Genomic DNA, 22,530 nt, shown 5'->3' with positions numbered 1-22,530 from the left:
CGTTTAACGCGAAGGTCACACCGATATTCTGACCTTGAAATCCTAGCACGTCTGTGGACGAAACGGTATGCATAATTAGGTAGGCGTTCCCTCAATCCTGACCGTTGATTGGTCGCCGTTTGTTTACATGGTGGGCCTGGCGAGGTTGTGTCGTCATCGCTCTCAATGTGTGTGTTTGTGTTATAATTTTGTCATACCGGCGGTGCCTGGGCGACTGTTACACTGAGGTAAGAAATATTTCTTGAAATAGCCGATATTTGCATTCATATATATATTTTCTGACGATATAGAGAATAAGAATGTATTGGTAGATTTGTGGGAATATATTTTTGCAATGTTGGAGCAATGTCCTTGCTAGGGTTGTTTTTGTAAAGGCGACCCTCAAAAGGATGATGCAATCCAAAATTGCAAACTAAAACCCGTGAATAAAAGGAGTAAAACGGTCACCATGTCAAATGAAATTTTCCATTTGAATTGATTAATGAAATAGTCATCTGGAAAGTCTTTTTATGCATAGAATATATTTAGAAGAGATGATATTAACGTTGATGACCCATTTTATCTTTATGAAAACATTAATAATTTACAGTTTGAGCCTGGACTGTTTTTTCCAGTGTCTCTCCTCAAAGATGCAAATCTGATTTCTCAGTTTTAACAGTTAAAATGATATGACATAAAATTTGTTATCAAATTGTTTTTAAAAAGTTTGTAAAGTCACGACCTTTGGGTTAATTTTAATGTGGTTGACAAAAATCTCTTTAGCTGTCTAATCTTGATTCAATTCAATCATGATCTTCAGCTTTAGGAATATTAAGTTGAAATCATCTTTGTTGGGTGCAGTTATTTTAACATACAGTCTGTATGTACACATAAAACTGACATGTAATTTCAATATCAAATAATAGATTTCCAATGATCAATTTGGTTATAATTTCATTGCTAAATTGCCTTAAAAATCTCTGTTATGTCATGGAGGTTTTAAACCTCTTTGGTTATATGACATGTATGATATATGTTCCTCATTGCATACATGTGCTGATGAGCTCCCTTGGGAATTATCTTGTCAAAACTGGAGGTGCCAATCATTTATTTTCTCAGGACGATCAATGATGAATAAATAAATTTGTGAAACAAGACATTAAGCTATAACCATGCAGTTGTGAATAATCTCATCCGGCTGGTAAATCAATGGTTAACAAAAGTCTTTGTCCTTCGACTCCTTGACTGAACCAACAAATATTTGAGGAATTGGCACTCCCTGGGTTTGCAGGTGGCTATGAGGATAGCCTCAGGATACCCCTGCACAAGGCGATGTCCTTCCCTTTGGCTGGGGAAGAAACATCATAATATTGTGTGATGTCCACTACCCTCCCTTAAGCCCTGTGTCTCAGATTCTAACTCAGGGGGGCCTTTTTGAATATTCCTAATGACTTGAGGGATGTTGGCCCTTAAGAGCCGAGGAGCTATGTGGACTGTGTAGGCCCCGGTAACAGTCTGACATCCAGGCTACTTAACACTGCTACACCAGGGTGTTGGTTGTTCTTCCAGTCTAATTTGAATGAGAGAAAGTATTTGTACTTATCTCAGGAATGTTGCCTGGGGGATGGCCTTTGTCTGCAACACTTTCATTCTCACGACATGTCACGACAATCTATTTTTTATCTTGGACTTTTTGTCAGGATTTAAACTTATATTGGATCTGACTACATTTTGTATATTCATTCCCTAAAACTGTGTGTACCAAACTACAGACTCTCCCGTAGCAACTGATGGTTTTCATGAAGTTGTTCTTTAGCCAGTTTAGGTATCATAATTTTTCAATAAAATGTTTTATTTAAGAACCAACAAATTAGTTTGCTGCAGCCTAACCATTTGAAAGGCAGCAGGGCTTGACCCCAGGTGAAGTCAGTTATCAAGAATGTTGCCTGTGAGGGATGTCCTTTGTTATCAGCACGTTCAGCAGCTCTGCTTATTGTAACAATGTGAGCACCATGACAAGTATGTATATCCAAGCAGAGGTCGGGCCTGTTTTGTGGGTCTTTTAATGGTTGCCTCTTCTGCCTTACTATGTCCCTCTCTATTAATGCACTTTTTTTCTGTTCCTGCACCTGTTTCTTTGGAAAATGAGTAGAATTAAAAAGTATTAGCACTATAAAAAGACGTTTTAGATGTAAAAAAATTGACAATTTTTTTTTTGCAAACAAATGTAGGTATAAAGAACTGAGACTGAGCCAGATCTTTTAACACATAATCCATACATGTAGTAAATTTCCATGATTCATACATTTTGGCAGATTAGTTCTGTCTGCAAGGAAGGTCACCTGAGTGCTCAGAAGATGGAGACCGAACATTCCTTGCTGCTGCGGCCCGACTTGGCGAACTACTGCCCCGCCTCCAACCTCATGCTCAACGAGAAAATACGCAACTTACGCAAAGCTGGGGAGAAGGTACTTTAATTAATTAGGATCTCGCTCGCTCACTCACTCACTCACTCACTCACTCACTCACTCACTCACTCACTCACTCACTCACTCACTCACTCACACGCTCATTCACTCACTCACTCACAAGCTCACACGCTCACCCACTCACTCACTCACTCACTCACTCACTCACTCACTCTCTTAACATAATTCAACCAGGGTAGTAATTCCACTACCATTAAAAGATAGTCATCCAAACAGATCTCAAACCCAACGTCCACCAGTATAATGCACTTCTGCATATCAATGCATACACTAGGGGTGCTGTACTAGAGATTTCTCATCAAACCCACTGTTTTTGATAGTGGTCAGGATTTATGTTACCCATGGCCAGGCGATTTATGTTAATGGGGGTTACAGTCAAACCATTACCTGTGCCTGGTCGTTGTAAATTATTAATGTGACAACTTTCTCTTTGTCCCAGGCCCTTAGAATATTTCCCTATTGATTATTGGTGAGCTTTGATATCTATGTAGACTGTTGATGAGCTGTAATGTTATTGTAGATTATTGATGAGTTATAATGTTCTCTGTATCTTTCCCAACAGGTGTATCACCTGGCGTTTGGGCAGTCCCCGTTCCCCATATATGAAGGAGCGACCAAGGCTCTGTGCCAACATGCAGGGGAGAACGCCTACCTTCCTGTGGCTGGTGGGTTTCCTCTCATTGTTTTGGATTGGTTCTAACAGGTATAATAGTGAGGGAAGGAATGGACGACCAAACAAGCAAAAGAATGATCGACCAACCAACCAACCAACCAACCAACCAACCAACCAACCAACCAACCAACCAACCAACCAATCAATCAATCAATCAATCAATCAATCAATCAATCAATCAATCATCAATAAAGCATTCAATAAATAAATGAATATATAAATAAATCAGTAATTTGATAGAAATATAAATACATGGCATCTGGTATCCGGGAGCTTTGGCAATCCATTTGTAACTTCCACTTTAAATCTGTTGGTCAATCAATTAATCAATGAATAAATAAATAAAAAAGTCATTCATTCAGTTAATCAATCAATCAATCTATCTATCAATCCCATCTGCAGGTATCCCGGAGCTTCGTCAGTCCATCTGTGACTTCCACTGTAAGACAGATGACCTGCAGGACCTTGACCCTGAGCAGGTGGTGGTGGGGCCGGGATCAAAGGAACTCATCTACCTGCTGCTGGAGGTGTTCAATGGAGGTGAGGCCATGTTGATGCAATTATATGGATGACATCAATTTTTCGACAGTTTCAACAAAAAAAAGAAACTGTAAATCATACAGCAGATGCAAAATGAGCAACTATATTATATTGCCGTAAATATTGCTAACAAAAAAATCGGAAAATGGATGCAAGTGTCATAGAATGCCAAAGTCAATGGCAAAGTCAGAGAAGAAAATGTGAAAGAACAAGAATTAAGAATCTAATTTGTTTGGTGTACATGTACATTGTACCATACTACATTGTAGGTTTGTACCATAGGTTTGTACTGAAAAGTACAAGCTGCATATCCGGACAGATTTATTTGATCCACTCACACCGGGATGGTTCCCTACTCTTTTCAATAAGTGTGGTGGGTTCTTCGACATACTCAAGGTGTGGCTCTCCTCAAACACAGGACATTACTGTAACAATATTGTATTTCTACCTGCCTGTCTATGCAGATGTCCTCCTGTTGTCACCTTGCTGGACGACGTACAAGCCTCAATGTCACCTCACCAGGCACAATGTCGTGGTGATGCAGACAACAATGGAAGACGAGTGGAGACTGACGCCTCAGTTGTTAGAGGAGGTTTGTGCGTTTCTGTTTTACCATGCGCCACATAACGTTAAGTTGTGTGAAATGACCCTTGAGGTCAATGATGACATCACTGTTACTGTATAGGAGTCACATGGTCACTGAGCGAATATTTCACAATTCACAGCACATTGTCTTCCAAATTGATGGGACATTTTACAACATATGCCCTTTTTCCAGCAGGAAAAACCTAGAAAACATTGACAATACTTATTTTCACAACATTGCCTGTTTTCAGACACTTGCGACAAACGACCTTCACAAGAATAAGCTGCTCATCTTGTGCAACCCTGACAATCCCAGTAAGTAATCTTCAAGTCAATTTCAAATCCTTAAGAATAATTATTGTGTCGTATCCAACTAAGATAAGATAGTTAGTTTCAGCCCATGAAATATTGTTTCTGAAAGCATCAATTGTTAAGATAATTTTAAGAAAAAAAACATTTCGCACAACATCATTCATTAAGCATATGTTTAATTTGTTGCATATAACGTTATCTGCTTGGCTGCCTTTAGTGCCTAACCTTTTTTGATGTTCTGCCAATATTAATGCACATCATTGAAATATGTTGCTAAGCTTAAAGCATGCAGTTAGAATTCTGCTGAGGAACTATCATTATCTAGTACTTTCTGTTGTAGCTTGACCAAATGTAAATATATTTTGACCTTTATATAGTTATCTGATATTCCTTTTGAAAGTATTTTAATTTTCAAAAAAAGAAAAAAAATCCTTAGGAAATTCAAAGCTTTTCCTGTCAATATCTGTTATCATGGTAATGGTAGAATAGAACTGACATGATATGACTGATTTCAATGTTAGACTTAGAAAACTGACATGACATGACTGATTTCAAAGTTAGAAAAAATTGTACGCTCGGGAATTTAGAACTGGTATCGCGAAGGATTTAGATAATTGTGCAACAATTAGACGAAATACTGTTACAGTAACAGTTGTGGTAGTGCTGGATCAATGCTGCTGTTGTCAAGCAATGTACAGTAATTAGAGTGGATGCAGTACCAATTGTACTTAAAGATTAGTCATTTTTTAATTCATTTATAGTGTTGTTAGCTTTGAGGCAATTGGCAGAACATCAAGCAGCTCAACCCTCTTCCTCCCTCCATCATTGTTTGCTCGTAAAATCAGCCGCCAAATCTTCATTTTCCAATTCTGCAATGCTGCCAACGTCACCAGGTCTTGTGGTTAGGGTTGTTGACTTAGAATCTAAAGGTTCTGGGTTCCAAACCCTAGCAGGCCCTAATGTTGTGCCCTTGCATGGGAAAGGCACTTGACACCTATTTCCCCACTTGACTCGGCAAAAATCAGTACCTGGTATAGCTTCAGTTAGGGACTTCATCTTCGATGGAACAAAAAGCCAGGGGCCCTCTGTTTGTGGAGAGCTACACCTCGAGAACGTTAAAGATCCCACCACATTGATAAAAATTAAAGCTTGCAGTTTGGTCTTACATAGTCCAAGCTTGTGCGCACTGTACAAAAATGGTGTGTTATGCCCTTAAAGGTCATTTGCCAGTTATATGCAAAGCAAAGAAAGACTTTTCAAAGAAAAGAGGTGTAGCGGGTTGAGCAGTGCTTGTGTGTTGTTTGGTCTCTTCACTAACGTTTCCCGTTCTACCTAGCCGGGACGTGCTACAGCCAGCACCAGCTGAAACAGCTCAGGTTATGACTCGGTGTTGCTTGTTGTTGTTTACTTTATAACTGTGTATAAGTGTTTGTTTGTTTCCTTGGAAATAGCCAAAGCAATAAAAATTTAGGCCAACTTGTCCATTGCTCCAAACCTCAGAATATATGACAAAATTTTGTTTCCTTTTTTTTTGAAGGTGTGTTCTCAACTAAAAGATAAGCCAAATGCTAAGTACTGCGACTCTCTAATCAACAGATACAATGAATACTAAATTAGATAAAATATACACAAAATTGCATGTGGTGTTGGAACAGTTTTTGTTTTTTAATTTCCATTTTCATTTTGTGTTTGAGGGATCAGTTTTGGGTGATTTTTGCTCCAATTTTTCTGTTTTTGATATCATGCTGTGAATCAAATCTGCTGCTTTTCTACTTTTTTTTCAATAAAAATCGAAGAGAACCTAGCCCTGTTTTGAAACCAAATTTATTTGAGTGTCCAGCCATGTTTTCTAGGCTATTAGTATCATAAAATATGTATATGATGGATAAATTGCGATATCTTCAGCTTTCTGGTACAGGTCAATGACATTTTCCCGTTTTCTCTTTTCAGCTCTACGTTGAGGAAACACGGTATTGTGGTGTTAAGCGATGAAATCTACGCCAGGTTGCACTACACTGACAACCACGAGACCATCGCCAAGGTTTGTCGGTCTTAAGAGCCTTATGTATTGTCTGAGGAAGAGCTTTAGTCTTTCTGGTAAAGTTGGTGGCAGAAGTTCTCTTGTAACCCATTCAGAGACAGCCACAACCCTCAGTTAATGTTTCTCTAATAATGCTCTAAAAGTTGAATCCTTTATCACTAAGTTTATAACAATAACTGTAACTTCACTGAGTCAGGTATCAAACCTCTGTACATGAATAGACCCAAACACACTCATCAAGAAGATTGAGTACGGTTTGCCTGGCTAAATGCGAGCCATAGTGAAACTGCATTGCACCTTTTTTTTAACTGTAACCTCAGTATCTAAAATTGTGTAAGCTAAACTGGATCAAGTAACAGTAACTTTGCATCTCTAAAACCTTGGATTTTTTTTGTCCCCAGTACTACCCGGAAGGAACCATTCTGTGTTCAGGGCTGTCCAAGTGGGCCAGCGCTGGAGGCTGGAGGGTGAGTTGGGAGCTGTGATTTTGCTTATTTTTTTTAAATCTCGGCATCATTAGGTAGAATCCTCTTTAGTTAGGCTTGCAATCTCGGGTCTGGATTCAAGTAGCCAATTTTGAGCAACACTAACTTCCCTTGTTTTCCCCACAGCTTGGGTACTGTGTGTACCCCAGAGAGCTGGACCCACTGAGGTGTGCGGTGAAGAGTGCAGCCAGTCACACCTACTCCTGTGCTGCTGCTCCTATACAGTATGCTGCCCTGGCTGTAAGTACAGTAACTGTTACTGTATTAAAGTACCCAAACCCTAACCCAGTCACACCTACTCCTGTGCTGCTGCTGCTATACAGTTATAATGCTGCTCTAGCTGTAAATACCACAACCCTACCTTTAGGGTTAAACCCTAAACCCTACCACAACCCTTTAATAACTCAAACCCTTACCCAAACCTGCTGCTGAAAGTTATATGCATAAGATTGTTGTATTAGTATGGAGTGTGTTCGTCATTTCAGACAGCGACGACGTGAAGCCAGCGGCCCATGCTCCTAAGGCATCAAACATCTGCACGTAAAAGAACCCAACACACTTATCAAGACCAGGGGTGACCCGGTGTGTTGGCTGTAAATGCAAGCAGTAGCAAAACAGCAATGCACTGCCAAAAGCTACTTGAAAAAGCATCACACTCATCTCATTTTAGGATGACTGCTTTACCTTTTGAATTTATATCTCCCCTGCAGTTGGGTGGGGTTGGGTGGCGTAACAGCAGGATGTTTGGCCCAGAACTCAGAGGTCCCTTGACACAATGGATAACAACCCTGTGATTGGCCTAAAAAAATTCAAGTTCAGGACCCCTACCTTTTACCCCCTGCAGTTGACAAATATTTTTCTTCCCCCCCTGCAGTTGTTCAGCTACAGTGATGAAGTACAGGAGTACCGGGCACACTGTTCCCGCATCCTACAAGCTGTGGGCACCTACAGCTGTAAGGAACTCAGGGCTGTGGGAGTGAAGGTGGTACAACCAACATCGGGGTACTACATACTTCCTAACTTTGAGGTGAGACACTGATGGATAAATAGAGAGAGAGTCATATCGATTTAGTGAGAGGTAGAGAGAGAGGGGGAGAGGTAGGGAGAGAGAGAGAGAGAGAGAGAGAGAGAGAGAGAGAGAGAGAGAGAGAGGGAGGGATATACACCTGTAAGGAACTCAAGGCTGTGGGTGTGAAGGTGGTACAACCAACATACTCCCCAACTTTGAGGGGAGTGAGAAAGAGACACACACGTGCAGAGAGATGGGGAGAAAGACAGAGAGACGGTTAAATAGATAAGAGAGACTGAGATAGAGATAGATAGATAGAGAGATAGAGAAAGACAAGAGACAAAGACAAGAGAGAAAGGCAGGAAGACAGAGATTGCAGCAATTGTTTTATGCTCTTTCTTTCTTTCTTTCTTCCTTTCTAACCCTTTTTCTGATATTCACATTCTTGAGGTTTTGTGTTTCTTACATTGCAGTTTTGTCATATTAATCCCCCTTCGAGTCCTTTGGTTCACTCACAAAACTTTGTTTTATCGCACAGGTGTTGAGGACGTCCCTGTCCAAGCAAGGCATCACCACCTGTACCCAGATGTGTGAGGCACTGTTTGAGGAGGCCAGAGTTGCTGTAAGTACACAGTGTAATCATATCATACCCGGGCCACAATAACATTTGATACAGGTGTTCAGACCGGTCTGTACTTCATGGTATGGTCCAGGCTAGTTTGATTCGAACTCACTTTGAGTGTGCTGGTTGCTCCGCTGTCGAAAATTTGAATGCCAGATTCAGACGTTGGAAGTTTGGAAGTTTATTAGTCATTTTGTATACACCATGCATGTACAAAGGTTTCATGTCTGTGTATCCCCAGCTGATGGCCGGTGGTCCCGCCTTCCTCCGACCTCTGAACGAGTTCACCACCAGACTCTGCTTCATCGACTTCGACGGTGAGATAGAAAAAAGGGAAAAGGATAAATTCTACAGTAACTAACATAATTCCACCAGGGTACATGATTCCGCCTCCCTTTAAAAATATGTCCAAACAGATCTCTATAACCCAACCTCATAAAGTATAATGAACTCCTGTATATCTAATCTGTGCATGCATGACCTGGAGGGAGCTGCACTAGAGATCTCTCAAACCCACTATTTTTCAAAGTGGCGGATTTATGTAACCCGGTGGAGGTTACACTGTTTGATTATGTCAAATTTGACAACAATGTTGTTAGAGAGTGTTAGGGTATAGAGGTTACAGTTTGGTAGAATTCAGTAGGTGGATATACCGATTGAGTCTGTAAATTTAAACTTCAAGATATTCCTTTAAAAGACAGTCAGAACTTTTCAACTTCGATTCATGTCACTTCAGATCAATGTATAATTGACTGGAAACTCAGGATTGATGAATGGGAGATCACCCTAACACATTCCTTGCATCTTCATTGCAATCTCTTTCGACAAAGACTCTTATCAAAATCGTTACCAGTAGAATCTGCGATACTGTTTTCTGTTTTCTTCTTTGCCTTTTGCTGGATTGTCATTTTGAAATGCCTGAGGGAACCAAGAAAATGAATTGGAGTGGACGTCTTAATTCTATTATTGCAAATTTGTGTTATGTAGAACAGCATGTGTCTACTCTAGATCTAACGGTTAGTCTGAATGCTGACTCTAAATTTTAACTAAGTAATGACTTAATTGATAATTGATAACTGACATTTTGTCTTGTCTTCCATCCAGGGAGCCATGCTCTAAAGGCGAGTAAGAAGCTAGGACTTGACGTTCCTCTGACTGAGGAGTTTGTGAAGGAATACTGTGGACAAACCTACGATGGTATCCAGGTATTACGCACAAGACTTACACCTATAGACAGTATGTTGGTTCTGATGTTTTAAATTGGCATTATGCAACATCTTGACACAGAAATCTGAAATGTTCATGTGATTAACATTTTCTGCCACTTTTCAAACATTAGTGTCGTTATATTTCTGACGTTCATGGTTAGCACACAGAACACAAATTTTGAAAACAGTATTTCATTATTATAAACGTTCAAGGTTGACACTTGCATTGATCAGTCATATCTAAGTCTTTTTAATTTTCAGGAAACTTTAAGTTAGTAGTCAGACTCAAAGTCTATAGTTTTCATCCCAGCCTTCTGTTTTCATCTCGACCCCTTGCTGAATGTTACTTTAAAGTATCCAGAAATCAAGGCAATAGATTGATATAGTCTTACATAGCATTAATTTTTCAAAGATATAAGAATCATATTTTGTTTCTTCCTTCTTCAGATGTTGATTGTGTTCTTTTTCCTACTTAGGCTCTGAAGAGGTGGGTCCAGACACAACTGGAGATTGAGTAAAGAAGAGGTCTGAGAAACAAGCTTGATGTGACCGAGGGAGAGGTGTTTTCCCATGGAGAAAACAGCAAAAAAACAAAAAACGAAGAGATTTAATAAATTGTTGAGGCATAGCTGTTGCTTGGAATGTGCTGTTGATGTTATAGGCTAAAATAGTCTTGAAAGTAACAGGCAGTAGCTTTTATTGGTTACGGTGGCTGTGTACAGTGACACTCAAGGAACTGAAAGAAAATGGTCACAGTAGACAGGGGACCACTAAATACAGGATTTTTCATGCTTCAGGATCAAAGGGAAAAATTGTTTAAGGGACCAGCAACAAGTGGTCACAAATACCTGCTGTTTGTCATGAAGAGACGATCGTTTAGTACAGATTTTGAAACAAGTTGTATTCACAATCTCCGGAAATCACACACACATAAATCATCTGGCATGGTCATACATGTAGACAGGTTGGCAGACATTTTGTTGAGCTCCTGCATTATGAAAATGTTAAAGATGGATATAGTTTTATTTATGTGACATTCATTTGATAGACAAAGATTGATGAATATTATTATTAGAGATGTTATAGTTTTGCACGGTTGAATTCTACTGATGTCAGAATACTACACTCTATATTTTCATTATTGATTTGTCACTCCACTTTGCACATCATCTCACCCAAAAATAATTGCGCAATTTTGCACTATTAATGGTAACCACTATCTACTATGATCATGACTATTGTTGTTGCAATACCAACTGTTGTCGATTAAGCTTCTGAGATTGTTTCACATTGATTACAATCTCTCAGAATTCTTCGTCAGTTGAACCACCAAAAATGTTGAATTGCGACACTTAATTTCAAGTTCGTAATTTTGAATTCGTAAATAGCATGTCATAATCTTATGATTATAATCCACCGATGCTTCTGTGTTACAAACATGCATAACTAGAGGACCATATATTGAACAATGTTGCACTTTTGAACATTTGAGTTGATCAAAGATATTTTATAATCACCTGCACATCAATTTTAAAGATGTACCTTAATTTTGTACATTTTTCTATGTAAACATTTGTAAAGATTTTTAGAATATTTAATCAAATATGAGATTATCTCACACAATCGATGATAATGTTGCAAATAAATGTGCACAAAATCATTAGGTATCCGAAGATGAAGTCTTTTGCAATTTATCAAGTAATATTTTTTTGATTTTCTAAAATCATCATATTTCTGGTCCAAGTTCATGGAATAGATCTTTGAAGCAAGTAATTAGATGTCTGTCCTAACAATAGAAATAAAAACATTGCACACCTCAATCTTGTCACAGTCTAGGTAATTCTTTAACTATCATGGCAACCATAGTAAAAAAGGACTTCCAATCATATAATGTGTACAATGTAGTTTATTGTCAGATTACACACACCAACCATATTGTAGTAAGAGAAATCACAGGTAAGTCATGGCCAAGATTGTACGTTGTCTGTCTAGTAATTAATTTCATCACTTATCGTATTTTTTACAATTTTTGAGCCAGTAGTTTTGTAGACTACGTAGTACATATACAAGGAAAACAAGTAAGTAAGGCAGTATTTATAAGTTTTTCCTTTGCACAACAGACTAACACAGCTCTTTCCCACTGCTTGATTTTTTTCTGTTCTTACTACATTTATGAAGGTTTCCACACTCTTTTCATCTTACGATTAAGCAGGTCAGGTTTGGCACACGCACACATTGGCTCGCTTGTAAGCTGATTCAAGCATCTCAACTTTGAGTAGAATAACACTAACTTTGCGTTTAGAAAAGACGCATGGAATTTGGAACATCTTTTCAAATGTCTAGATACAGAGTTCGTAGTTCAGATATCAAGATACAATGGTATTGAATCATGATCAACTGCCACTAGAAAGAGTTAACCATGAGTCAGCTACACTGCAATAAGTTTATGCATGAGTATTGGAGCTACATTTTAACCATTAGCACACCGAAGTAGCCGTGTGGCACCCAATTCCCTATTGGTTACAGAGTTAGGCAGCAGGGAGAACGTTAAATGCAATGTTACCAGCGAGTGTTACAACACTATGGTTATCGCTACCTGAGACATTTTTATATCAACTCTGTAGTTGTATTTTACCATTACACACGATCAGGCTAAAGTTGTAGCTAGTATCATTATATTTAGTCTGGAGCACAATGTATGTTTTAGTGTTTCTAAGTTCTAATAACTACACAGAGAAGTTTCTAATTTCCCCCTTATTTTGGAAAATCCATTCAAGAAAGACTTGGGTTTATCTAATTTTAAAAGTGTAGGGCGGGGGCAAAATTTAATCTATGCTAATTAAGTGACTTGACAAAGCCCTATCCTATGGTTAGTTGAAGGGGGTGGGGATGTACAGTCATCATCTTAACATCAGCCTGATTACTCAATCACTACGACAAGCTAAGGCTTAGATTTACATTTTTCCCTTTCCCCCAATACTTTTCACAACATCCTGGAGAAAACTGTCTACAGCCACCATGCATCAGCACTTGATGTCCGCAGATGACATCCATCCATCGATTGATTGATTGACTTCAAGACAATATAACCTCCTTGTACAGACAAAGTATTTTTTCTAACATGTTTTCCCTTAAAAATTACCCCCTGCAGTAAAAAGAAAGTCGAGATGGTTAGCCTGCTTTGAAGAACCTACGCCACCCTATGTTAGTGTTATAATTGGTACGGTCCGATGACCTATGAGGTAACGAGGTTACCCTCGTGTAAAGCTTGTTCGGCCATGTTGTAATTCCATTGAGATGTCCATTACAGCCCGTCTCCTCATTATCGCTCCCGTTGTATCTTTGAGTCGTCGCGAACGTGTTATATAGATGACGTGGTGGCAGTCGCTGGGATCCAAGAGCCCACAGAGCACCAACAAGTTTGGATACCACGCAACCTTGTGAAATTATCCGCGTTGAAAGGCGACCTTAGAATCCAACATTTAGCGATGCAGCGCGGGCAAAACTCAACATCCGGGAACTGCAACTGGCGTTCCAACGACAACAACCATCCTTACTCCAACCCACAATACCCCAGCCCTCAACAAGATCCTGACAGACGCTGGAGAACCCAAGATCTCCCCCGACGCCCGAAGAATCGAGAACCTAAAAGGGACAAGAAGATCTGCCCGATTTGTCAACAAGCGGGGCGGCAAGTTTTCGATCACTTCCTCAGTGCGTGTCCGTACTTGCCCGATGAGGACAAAGAGAGTTTTGCGCGCCACGTGAGCGCCCCTCCCCAGCAAGAATCCGGACGCGGAGTGAAAGCAAGTGCTTCTCCAAACCTTGAAGCCTTCCACAAGGGAGCGCCAGCGGCGGTCAAGATACTCCTGGATTCGGGGGCACAGTCGAGCATGATTCGTGCCGATGAAGCGCGGCGCTTGGGGCTGTGCATTACTCCCAACAACACAGATCGTACTCCAATCCAAGCAAATGGGCGGCGAATCTCTGCCATAGGTGAGTGCTCAACCACGTTCTACAAGAAGAAAGTAGCCCTTCAGTTCAACGCAATCGTGGTAGAAGACTTAGCCGATCCAATCATTGCAGGAATCACATTCTTACAAGTCAACAGTTTAATCATCAACTTTAGCAAAAGAACAATTCATCTTCCTGATGGATCCATCTTTGATTATTCCACATCTACCACACAAGCCCAGCCACGTATACATAGCATCTGGTACAGCAAAAATCGTATGCACCACAACCTAGCACGCTCTAGAAGGGCAGCTAACTGTTCCAGTGTTCAAGTGCCCAAGGTCATGCGCCTGCTACATACCATTCCTGTAGTTCATGTTGTGACCAACCCTGCTGTGACTGAACAACAAACAAACACAAGGTCACTGGTCCATGCCCTAGAGCACCTGTCACCTGCTGCAAAGGCTGACACACTACCGGTGAAGGAAAAACACCTGTCACCATCAGCAGATGCTAACACACTACCGGTGAAGGGAAAGCACCTGTCACCAGTAGCAGAAGCTGATACCCCACAGGTGCAGGAAGAATACCTGTCACCATCAGCAGACGCTGACACACTACCAGTGAAAGAAAAGCTCCTGTCATCAGTAGCAGAAGCTGACACCCCACACGCGAAGAAAGACCACCTGTCGTCACCAGAAAAGGCTGACACACCCCAGGTGCAGGAAGAACACCTGTCCCCTTCTGCAGAGGCTGGCATACCACCAGTGAAGGAAAAGTACCTGTCTTCAGTAGCAGAAGCTAACACCCCACACGTGAAAGAAGACCACCTGTCTCCATCAGAAAAGGCTGACACACCACAAGTGCAGGAAGAACACCTGTCCCCTTCTGCAGAGGCTGACATACCACTGGTGAAGGAAAAGCACCTGTCATCATCAGCAGAAGCTGATACACCACACGTGACAGAGGAGCACCTGTCACTACCAGCAGAATCTGATGCTCCACACGTGATGGAAGAACAGCTGTCACCACCAGCAGAAGCTGATACACCACACGTGACGAAAGAGCACCTATCATCATCAGCAGAAGCTGATACACCACACGTGAAGGAAGAGCACCTGCCATCATCAGCACAAGCTGAGACACCACAGGTGAGAGCAGATCACCTGCCATCAACAGCGGAAGCTGACACACCACAAGTGAAAGAAGGGAACCTGACTTCACCAGCAGAAGCTGATACATCATGCGTGAAAGAACAACACCTGTCATTAGCAGCAGAAGCTGAGACACCACAGGTGAGAGGAGAACACCTGTCACCACCAGCAGAGGCTGATACTTCACACGTGAAAGAAGAACACCTGACACCACCAGCAGAAGCTGATACTTCACACGTGAAAGAAGAACACCTGACTTCACCAGCAGAGGCTGATACTTCACACGTGAAAGGAGAACACTTGACACCACCAGCAGAAGCTGATACTTCACACGTGAAAGAAGAACACCTGACTTCACCAGCAGAGGCTGATACTTCACACGTGAAAGAAGAACACCTGACTTCACCAGCAGAGGCTGATACTTCACACGTGAAAGGAGAACACCTGACTTCACTAGCAGATGCTGATACTTCACACGTGAAAGAAGAACACCTGACATTACCAGCAGAGGCTGATACTTCACACGTGAAAGAAGAACACCTGACTTCACTAGCAGAAGCTGATACATCACACGTGAAAGAAGATCACCTGACATCACCAGCAGAGGCTGATACTTCACACGTGAAAGAAAAACACCTGTCACCACCAGCAGAAGCTGACACCCCACGGGTGAAGAGAAAACCCAAGTTAGTATCACCTTCAGCAGAATCTGACACCCCACGCGAGGAGGGAAAGTACCTGTCAACAACACCATCAGCAGAAACTGATACACCGCAGGTGAAGATAGAACATCAGCGCTCCCTCACAACAGCAGAGGCTGACACACCACAGGTGAAGGCAGAACATCGGCGCTCCCTCACAAAGACAGAGGCTGACACACCGCAGGTGAAGACAGAACATCAGCGCTCCCTCACAACAGCAGAGGCTGACACACCACAGGTGAAGACAGAACATTGGCGCACCCTCACAAAAACGGAGGCTGACACACCGCAGGTGAAGACTGAATATCGGCGCTCCCTCACAAAAACGGAGGCTGACACACCGCAGGTGAAGACAGAACATCGACGCTCCCTCACAAAAGCAGAGGCTGACACACCGCAGGTGAAGACAGAACGTCAGTGCCCCCTGACAGAGGTGAAGGCTGACACACCGCAGGTGAACACAAAACATCAGCGCCCCCTCACAAAAGCAGAGGCTGACACACCGCAGGTGAAGACAGAACGTCAGTGCCCCCTGACAGAGGTGAAGGCTGACACACCGCAGGTGAAGGAAGAATGCCAGAGCCCACCTGACCGTCCTCCTGTTCTACCTGACCCTCCTCCACCAGCTCCTGACACCCCGGCAGTTAGGCCCCCACCTGAACCACCCCCATCTGTTCGACACCCACAGAACTTTATGCCATAACGAACTGAAAGTATAATAGGACAAGTTCCACACCTATCTCCTAAGTCAAAGCAGAACAAAACAGTCTCTACATGTGCAGCATATATATGTCCAAAGGTACTAATTTGATTTGCAGTTTCACAGAGTTCATATTAACAGAACAATCCTTCAGTTAGTTACAAAGAAAGATAGGAAGGAATATATACATGACCAGTAGCGAGTTATGGTATTTCCTGTATTGAGAAAGATGTTACGTTACTGACATTATGTTATTTTACCGTAGTTACAATCATTCTCCAGTTACTTAGATGGAAAAGAAGACAGAACAAGTCAACCTAGAAGCAGAATGTCTCCTCTCAGTATAGTTGTTTTATTTGTAGAGGAGTAGGCGGTATGCAGTTTATTTTTGAATAAGTATAACACCAGTTATTTTGGAAATATCCATGTTACAAACTGAAGAAGAAATATGTGAATCATGCTAACAGGTATTTGTTAATGGAAGAACACTGATTCATGCATTATAGAACCATTGATAACATGTTAATAGGACCTATAACTGTTATTCTAGTTACAATTCTATTATATATCTTCTTTACTCAAGTTACTTTAGTTTGTATTGAAAACGAGGGAAGAAGGACTTTTAGGAGGACACTAAGAGAGAGAAAGGAGGAAAAGAGATCACGCCACCCTATGTTAGTGTTATAATTGGTACGGTCCGATGACCTATGAGGTAACGAGGTTACCCTCGTGTAAAGCTTGTTCGGCCATGTTGTAATTCCATTGAGATGTCCATTACAGCCCGTCTCCTCATTATCGCTCCCGTTGTATCTTTGAGTCGTCGCGAACGTGTTATATAGATGACGCTAAGCAACTTTCACATAGTGATACTAAAGTTTTGAGCTGTAAGTTTAGGTAGAAAAGTGTTCATATGGATGGCAACGGGAACGTTTTAGTCCTCTTTTTTCTCTTCCTCAGGTTTTTCCTCAGGTATTCCATTCAAGCCACCGGGGCCAGTTGCCCTTGACCCTTCCCCTATAATCTTCTCTGACCTTTCCTCTATGACCTTCTCTGGCCTTTCCTCTATAACCTTCTCTGACCTTTCCTCTATGACCTCGCCCTCTGACCCTTCCTCCTCTTTGGCCTGTTCGATATACCGGTACAGAACCAGACTCGAACTCTTAGCCAATAGGATGAGCTTGCTGGACGACAGACCGAACTTCCAGATCAGGACAACGCAGAGTAAACCCAAAACTAAATCCTTGAAGTTGTTCGAAAGGAAGAGCTGAAACCTTTTTCTTTTATCCTCCTGCATTTTCTGCATGACGGGCGCGTATTGGAACAGGCTGAGGAGAATGAACGCGAAGGTGACGTAGACCACGCGGCTACGGTAGTGCTTGGCGGATCGGGAGAACTCGGCGGCCAGTAGAACGTCGAACAGCCCCAGGAGCGCCGCGTACACCCGGTTCTGGAGTAGCACCTTCTTCGCCTCCTTCACGTCAGCGACGTCTCCGTCTTGTTTCCTCTCCTTGAGGAATTCTTGAAACCTTGAGCGCTGGAACTCTTCCATGACGTACATGAGGAGGAAGAGAATGAGAGAAGCGACGATGGAGGAGAAGAGGGTGAGCGGCATTCCTTCCCGCTTCGGCTTCTTGCCGGATGAGACCGCCTTTGTCTCGGTTTGCTGTGGAGTAGAGTTCGTTATGACACTGGTCACTTTGATTTACCGCTTTAGCAGGAGCTAGGATATCATAGAATGATTTAAAAAGCATGCTCTGCGAATTTGACGCCAATGCTCTTAATTCTGCCGGGTACCCTAAGAACACCACATTTAAAACATTTAAAAATAACGGTGAATTTAATTAAAGAGATCTGCTAAGGCCACACCAAGTTAATCTTATGGATGACATCCGCGCGCGCATTGATTTTCGCCTGTTGTCAAAAAAAAAAAAAAAAATCACCTCCTCCAAGGCTACACAGAACTCCGGAACTTGCCGACTTAGATTGCCGCAAAAGGCTAGCATTGTGACAGCTTTTCGGAAAACTGGAGGCGTATGTGGATTGGTATACCATCGATGTTGGCTAGGGGGATTTTGCGTTTGCACAGTTGTACGAGAGGATCGCGGCGGCCATGCAGCGAGTATCGCCAAGACAATTTCAAACACGACCTATCCAGAGTGGCTCTCACACGTTTCTTTTGCAACAATGAGAGACATGGGAGAGGAATTGAGGGATTGGCAGAGGGATTTGTGAGCGTAAACCATGGAATGCTTAATATGGAGTTCAATGCCATGTATGTTGAAACTGCCCTTATGGGTGTATATGAGTATTCTCATCACAGTCATATATCATCCACAGTCCTCGGAGCCAAATACCTTCTAATAGTCTGCTATGATGAACAAGACAACCTACATGTACCTCCTACAAACAAATGTGTTCTGTGGTTCAATTCGCAATACCAGCTTTGTACTAGTACTAGTAGCCCTGTGGTTTAGCAGCATTTTTTTTTGCTGGATTTTTCTTTTTTTCGCCCGCGCGCATTAGTTTTGGGGTTTCCAGAGGATGTCATCCATAAAATCAAGTTGGTGTGGCCTAATGAAGCATCAGTAAACCCCGGGGTATACACATTTCAGATATCCAGATGTTCAAGACGTCGACATTCTTGAGCAAAACTCCAAACATTTCCTGACAAGTATGAATGCTAGACATAAAGTTGACAGAACATATCCATCTCCCCAGGTCTTTACAAATCAAGTCAGTGTTACATTTTGTTTATTTTGAAATTAAATTACTTCACATCGTATAGGAATTGACGCAAATAGAAGCGACAAAAATGTTTCTTAAAAACTCTAATGTTCTTACAGAACAAACACCGATACATTTATCAAGTAAGACTATAAGCTCACCGACAGTTCAGCGCCCATGTAAGCGATCCACACCAATGTCGGGAGAACCACGGCCAAAATGGCGCCCGTTGCCCGGGAGATTGTTGTTCCCTTCTCCCGTCGCCTGACAAAACAAAAGCATCAGCTTGTTTACAGCATTTATTAACAACAAAAGAAGGTATGTATTGATCACAGCATTGGCTAGTCTCTAAAGAAAGGAAATCATCCATGTTTGTTAGCAGCGCACAACCATTGTTCATGTGATGCGAATTCAGCACCAAGGAAAGTACCAGCACCGCATGCTAACGCGATTGAAACGGCATCATACCAACTTTCGTCCCTACAAGTTACGGTGCCAATCACTTGATCTTTATTAAAATCTACTTTCAATAGAGTATATGTCATATTTCTTTATCACTAATAAACACATTTTCATTTTACAGACAGATTATCTGCCCCAAAAAATATCACGTTTGCATGACGGATTACTCAAATGAAATGCTATTGTCTGTGAATTTGTCTGCGTAACGCAACTATCACTTTCATACTGTCAACAACAACAAGGCACTCTGTAAGTATTGACCAGCATGTTACCTTAATTGCAAAAGTCATGTACAGGAGTTGTTGTTATTTGTAGTTACCATAGAATTCATCAGTGACGGTTTTTGTTGGATGTTTGGTCAACGTTGCAGCAGGATTCCAGTCGTAGTGTCCGATATATTTACCAACAGAATATGTGGAAAGTGTAGACATTTTTATATACACGAACACGATCTTATATTGCTCTTCCTCATACCCATTTTAATCCTAGCCCCCTCCCCCTTTTGGTTTAGTCCCAACAGATCAATTCAAATGAACCGGGGGCACCAAGAGACACGTAAATTTGCAATTCCATGGCGGAAACGAATTTCAATTAGCTGAAACCCAATTCAATGCTATTCACTACCGCTGGCTTCCCATGGGGGAACCTAATCTTTATTCCATGAATAACGTTCGCAAAGACCAAAAATCTAAAGAATGCAAAATGAAGAGAAATAATAATCAGCAGTAATTTTAACTAGTTGCGAATGTACATAGTGTGGCAATCGTGGCTTCTTTTTTTACAGATTCGTACAAAAATGATTTGCAACATAATCTCTCATTTTCCGTATTTTTTTTTTCTTCTTTTTTTCTAGGGGCGTTTGGACGCATAATGTGCAAAAACTGACGTGTATTCTTTCTAATATGTGGAAAAATTCCTTTGGTTATGTACATGTATACTCTTGTGTTTTACTAAACTTGACTAGCCGAAACAGTGCTTGCCATGATGCCATCCCAAAAATCATGTTGATGGTGCCCAAGCTCTTAAATTTGCTGCGCATTTTATGCCACATGAGAATGTCAATATATCCCTGCCCTCGTGCTGATACCGTGCATTTATCACACTGAAAACTGGCTACGCGATCTTAGTTTATCGATCAAAGAAGAGACCAGAAAAACACCCCGATTTTCAACAAATGAAGACAAAAGCTGTCTTTTACACAGCTCAGGTGTTATCTACACAATCTCACAGGCTGGCTTATTGAAAATTACCCCAATAGAGTTAAAATTACACGCATATTTTTTCTTTTTTCCTTTGATGGCTATTTAAACCTCAACTGAATAGCAACAATGATTGCTCTGTTGCAAATTCATGACCGAAGGCTTATTGCAAAGGGACAAGCTAGTGTAAATGATAATAACTTTTATTATGTATATTATGAATGAATGAAGATCTTTATTGTACATTTTTGCCTAACCTAGCTAACTACAGGTCACAGCAAAGACAAAACATATACACGTTAAGTCTAAAAAAATATATAAACGCAATGAAAATCGAATGAGGTAAATGGTCAGCTTGAAAATTCTGTATTTATTGTGCTGACGATAAATTCTCATTTGAAGGCAGAGGCAAAGTTTTGGTAACGTGATTGGCAGTATTCTTATTAGAAGACAAAGGATAGAAAAACTACGTCAAGTGATAATTTATTTTGGCATCGTTGACGATCAAATTGGTTTTGTTTCTTTGGCTGAATTTATTGTGCAACATTCACCGTGACAAGCTCTGTGGGCAGGCAGTTTGAAATACTACAATGTAGTAGCACAAATGAAGACAGATTTCTTTATTTTGCTCTGCAAACGTGAGGAAATTTAAGTTTATTTTGGTGGCTTCTTGAACTAACGCCCTTCTTTTCTAATTATCGAAGAAACAGTAAAAGATATCATGCAGAATAATTACATTCTAAACCATCTCTTACCTGCTGATGAAGGTGATGATAGAACAGAGCAAGATGGCGCCGACGTGGGAAATCATCATGGCGGACGTTCGATTCGCGTTGACCTTGGTCGCCATCTCTCCTCCAAGGTAGGACGAAACCATGATGTTGTAGGAGAACTGGACCACGGCGACCGAGTACAGCTCGGCGGGCCAGAAGCCCGGTTTGTCCGAAGAGGCCATCGTTGCGCTCCCGGTAGATGTAGAGGTGGAGGAAGGATGCTGTGATCGGCGCTGATGCTCAATAATTTTGCACACGGCTCAGAAATACAAGATGGCGGCTGGGAAAGGATCTTTCTACACAAATGAACCGAATCGCTCTTTCAGCAGTAGTGGCCTTGAAGTAATATAAAATCACACTACAAAACAATTGAAGCAGAAAGAATCGCTAATTCCTGCACATAAATAGTAATAACAACAGAAGCTTCAAGGCCGGTTTGTTCGTTGCCGCTCCGAAGACACAACGATTATGAATAATACAAAAAGGAATAACAATGTAAAGATGACCGGGAGCAATTCCTGCAGGGTTCGCGGCTGTGAGCGGCTGATCCTGTCCAAGCCGGGCGCCCTGGCGGCCTCCCACCCGTAATACGCCTTGGCGGGATCCACAGTTCTTTCTCTTGCAGACGATGCTTGAGAGAAAACAGACGATGTGGTGCTGCTGACGAATTTCCGCTGACAGAAATCAGACGATGGCTGAGAGAAATGGTGCAAATGACACCTGAGGAAAAACACACGATAGCTGAGGAAAATCAAACGATAGCTAAGGAATTCAGAAGGACAGTCGATAACAGAGAGAAATCAGACGATATCGTGCTTAATTTACCTCAGCTGGCTCGCAGACGACACATTGCGTCAAGGGGAACATCCGTTAACGACGTAATGGACGTAGCAGAAAATTTATTTATCGGGTGCAAGTCA

General features: G+C 41.5%; 3 protein-coding genes across 4 annotated transcripts; 2 read left to right on the top strand and 1 right to left on the bottom strand.

The window, feature by feature from the left end:
• The first annotated feature begins 115 nt into the window (after positions 1-115).
• LOC136446455 (aspartate aminotransferase-like) lies at positions 116-11,763 on the top strand. The gene is made up of 15 exons (XM_066444825.1): positions 116-227; positions 2,295-2,447; positions 3,031-3,133; positions 3,544-3,681; positions 4,146-4,273; positions 4,518-4,581; positions 5,915-5,954; positions 6,529-6,619; positions 7,021-7,086; positions 7,231-7,344; positions 7,979-8,131; positions 8,652-8,735; positions 8,977-9,052; positions 9,840-9,940; positions 10,420-11,763. Exons 2-15 carry the CDS (start codon positions 2,337-2,339, stop codon positions 10,459-10,461), a joined length of 1,311 nt encoding a protein of 436 aa, XP_066300922.1. The 5' UTR covers positions 116-227; positions 2,295-2,336; the 3' UTR covers positions 10,462-11,763.
• Positions 11,764-13,431: 1,668 nt separating this feature from the next.
• On the top strand, positions 13,432-16,455 carry LOC136445748 (proteoglycan 4-like). Its single transcript, XM_066443883.1, has 2 exons — positions 13,432-15,192; positions 15,466-16,455. Exons 1-2 carry the CDS (start codon positions 13,432-13,434, stop codon positions 16,453-16,455), a joined length of 2,751 nt encoding a protein of 916 aa, XP_066299980.1.
• Positions 16,456-17,296: 841 nt separating this feature from the next.
• On the bottom strand, positions 17,297-22,530 carry LOC136446457 (uncharacterized). 2 transcript variants are annotated; one of them, XM_066444826.1, is made up of 4 exons: positions 22,436-22,530; positions 21,593-22,330; positions 19,338-19,440; positions 17,297-18,115 (listed from the first exon to the last, which is right to left on the bottom strand). In XM_066444826.1, exons 2-4 carry the CDS (start codon positions 21,790-21,792, stop codon positions 17,384-17,386), a joined length of 1,035 nt encoding a protein of 344 aa, XP_066300923.1. In that variant the 5' UTR covers positions 21,793-22,330; positions 22,436-22,530; the 3' UTR covers positions 17,297-17,383. The 2 variants fall into 2 exon arrangements, with proteins under 2 accessions (XP_066300923.1, XP_066300924.1); XM_066444827.1 differs by lacking the exon at positions 22,436-22,530 and having other exon boundaries at positions 21,593-22,421.

This window comes from Branchiostoma lanceolatum, chromosome 12 (genome assembly GCF_035083965.1).
Source record: "Branchiostoma lanceolatum isolate klBraLanc5 chromosome 12, klBraLanc5.hap2, whole genome shotgun sequence".
NCBI lineage: Eukaryota > Metazoa > Chordata > Leptocardii > Amphioxiformes > Branchiostomatidae > Branchiostoma > Branchiostoma lanceolatum.
The sequence above is the reverse complement of the archived record's forward strand: the minus strand, read 5'-3'. Positions and strand labels throughout refer to the sequence as shown.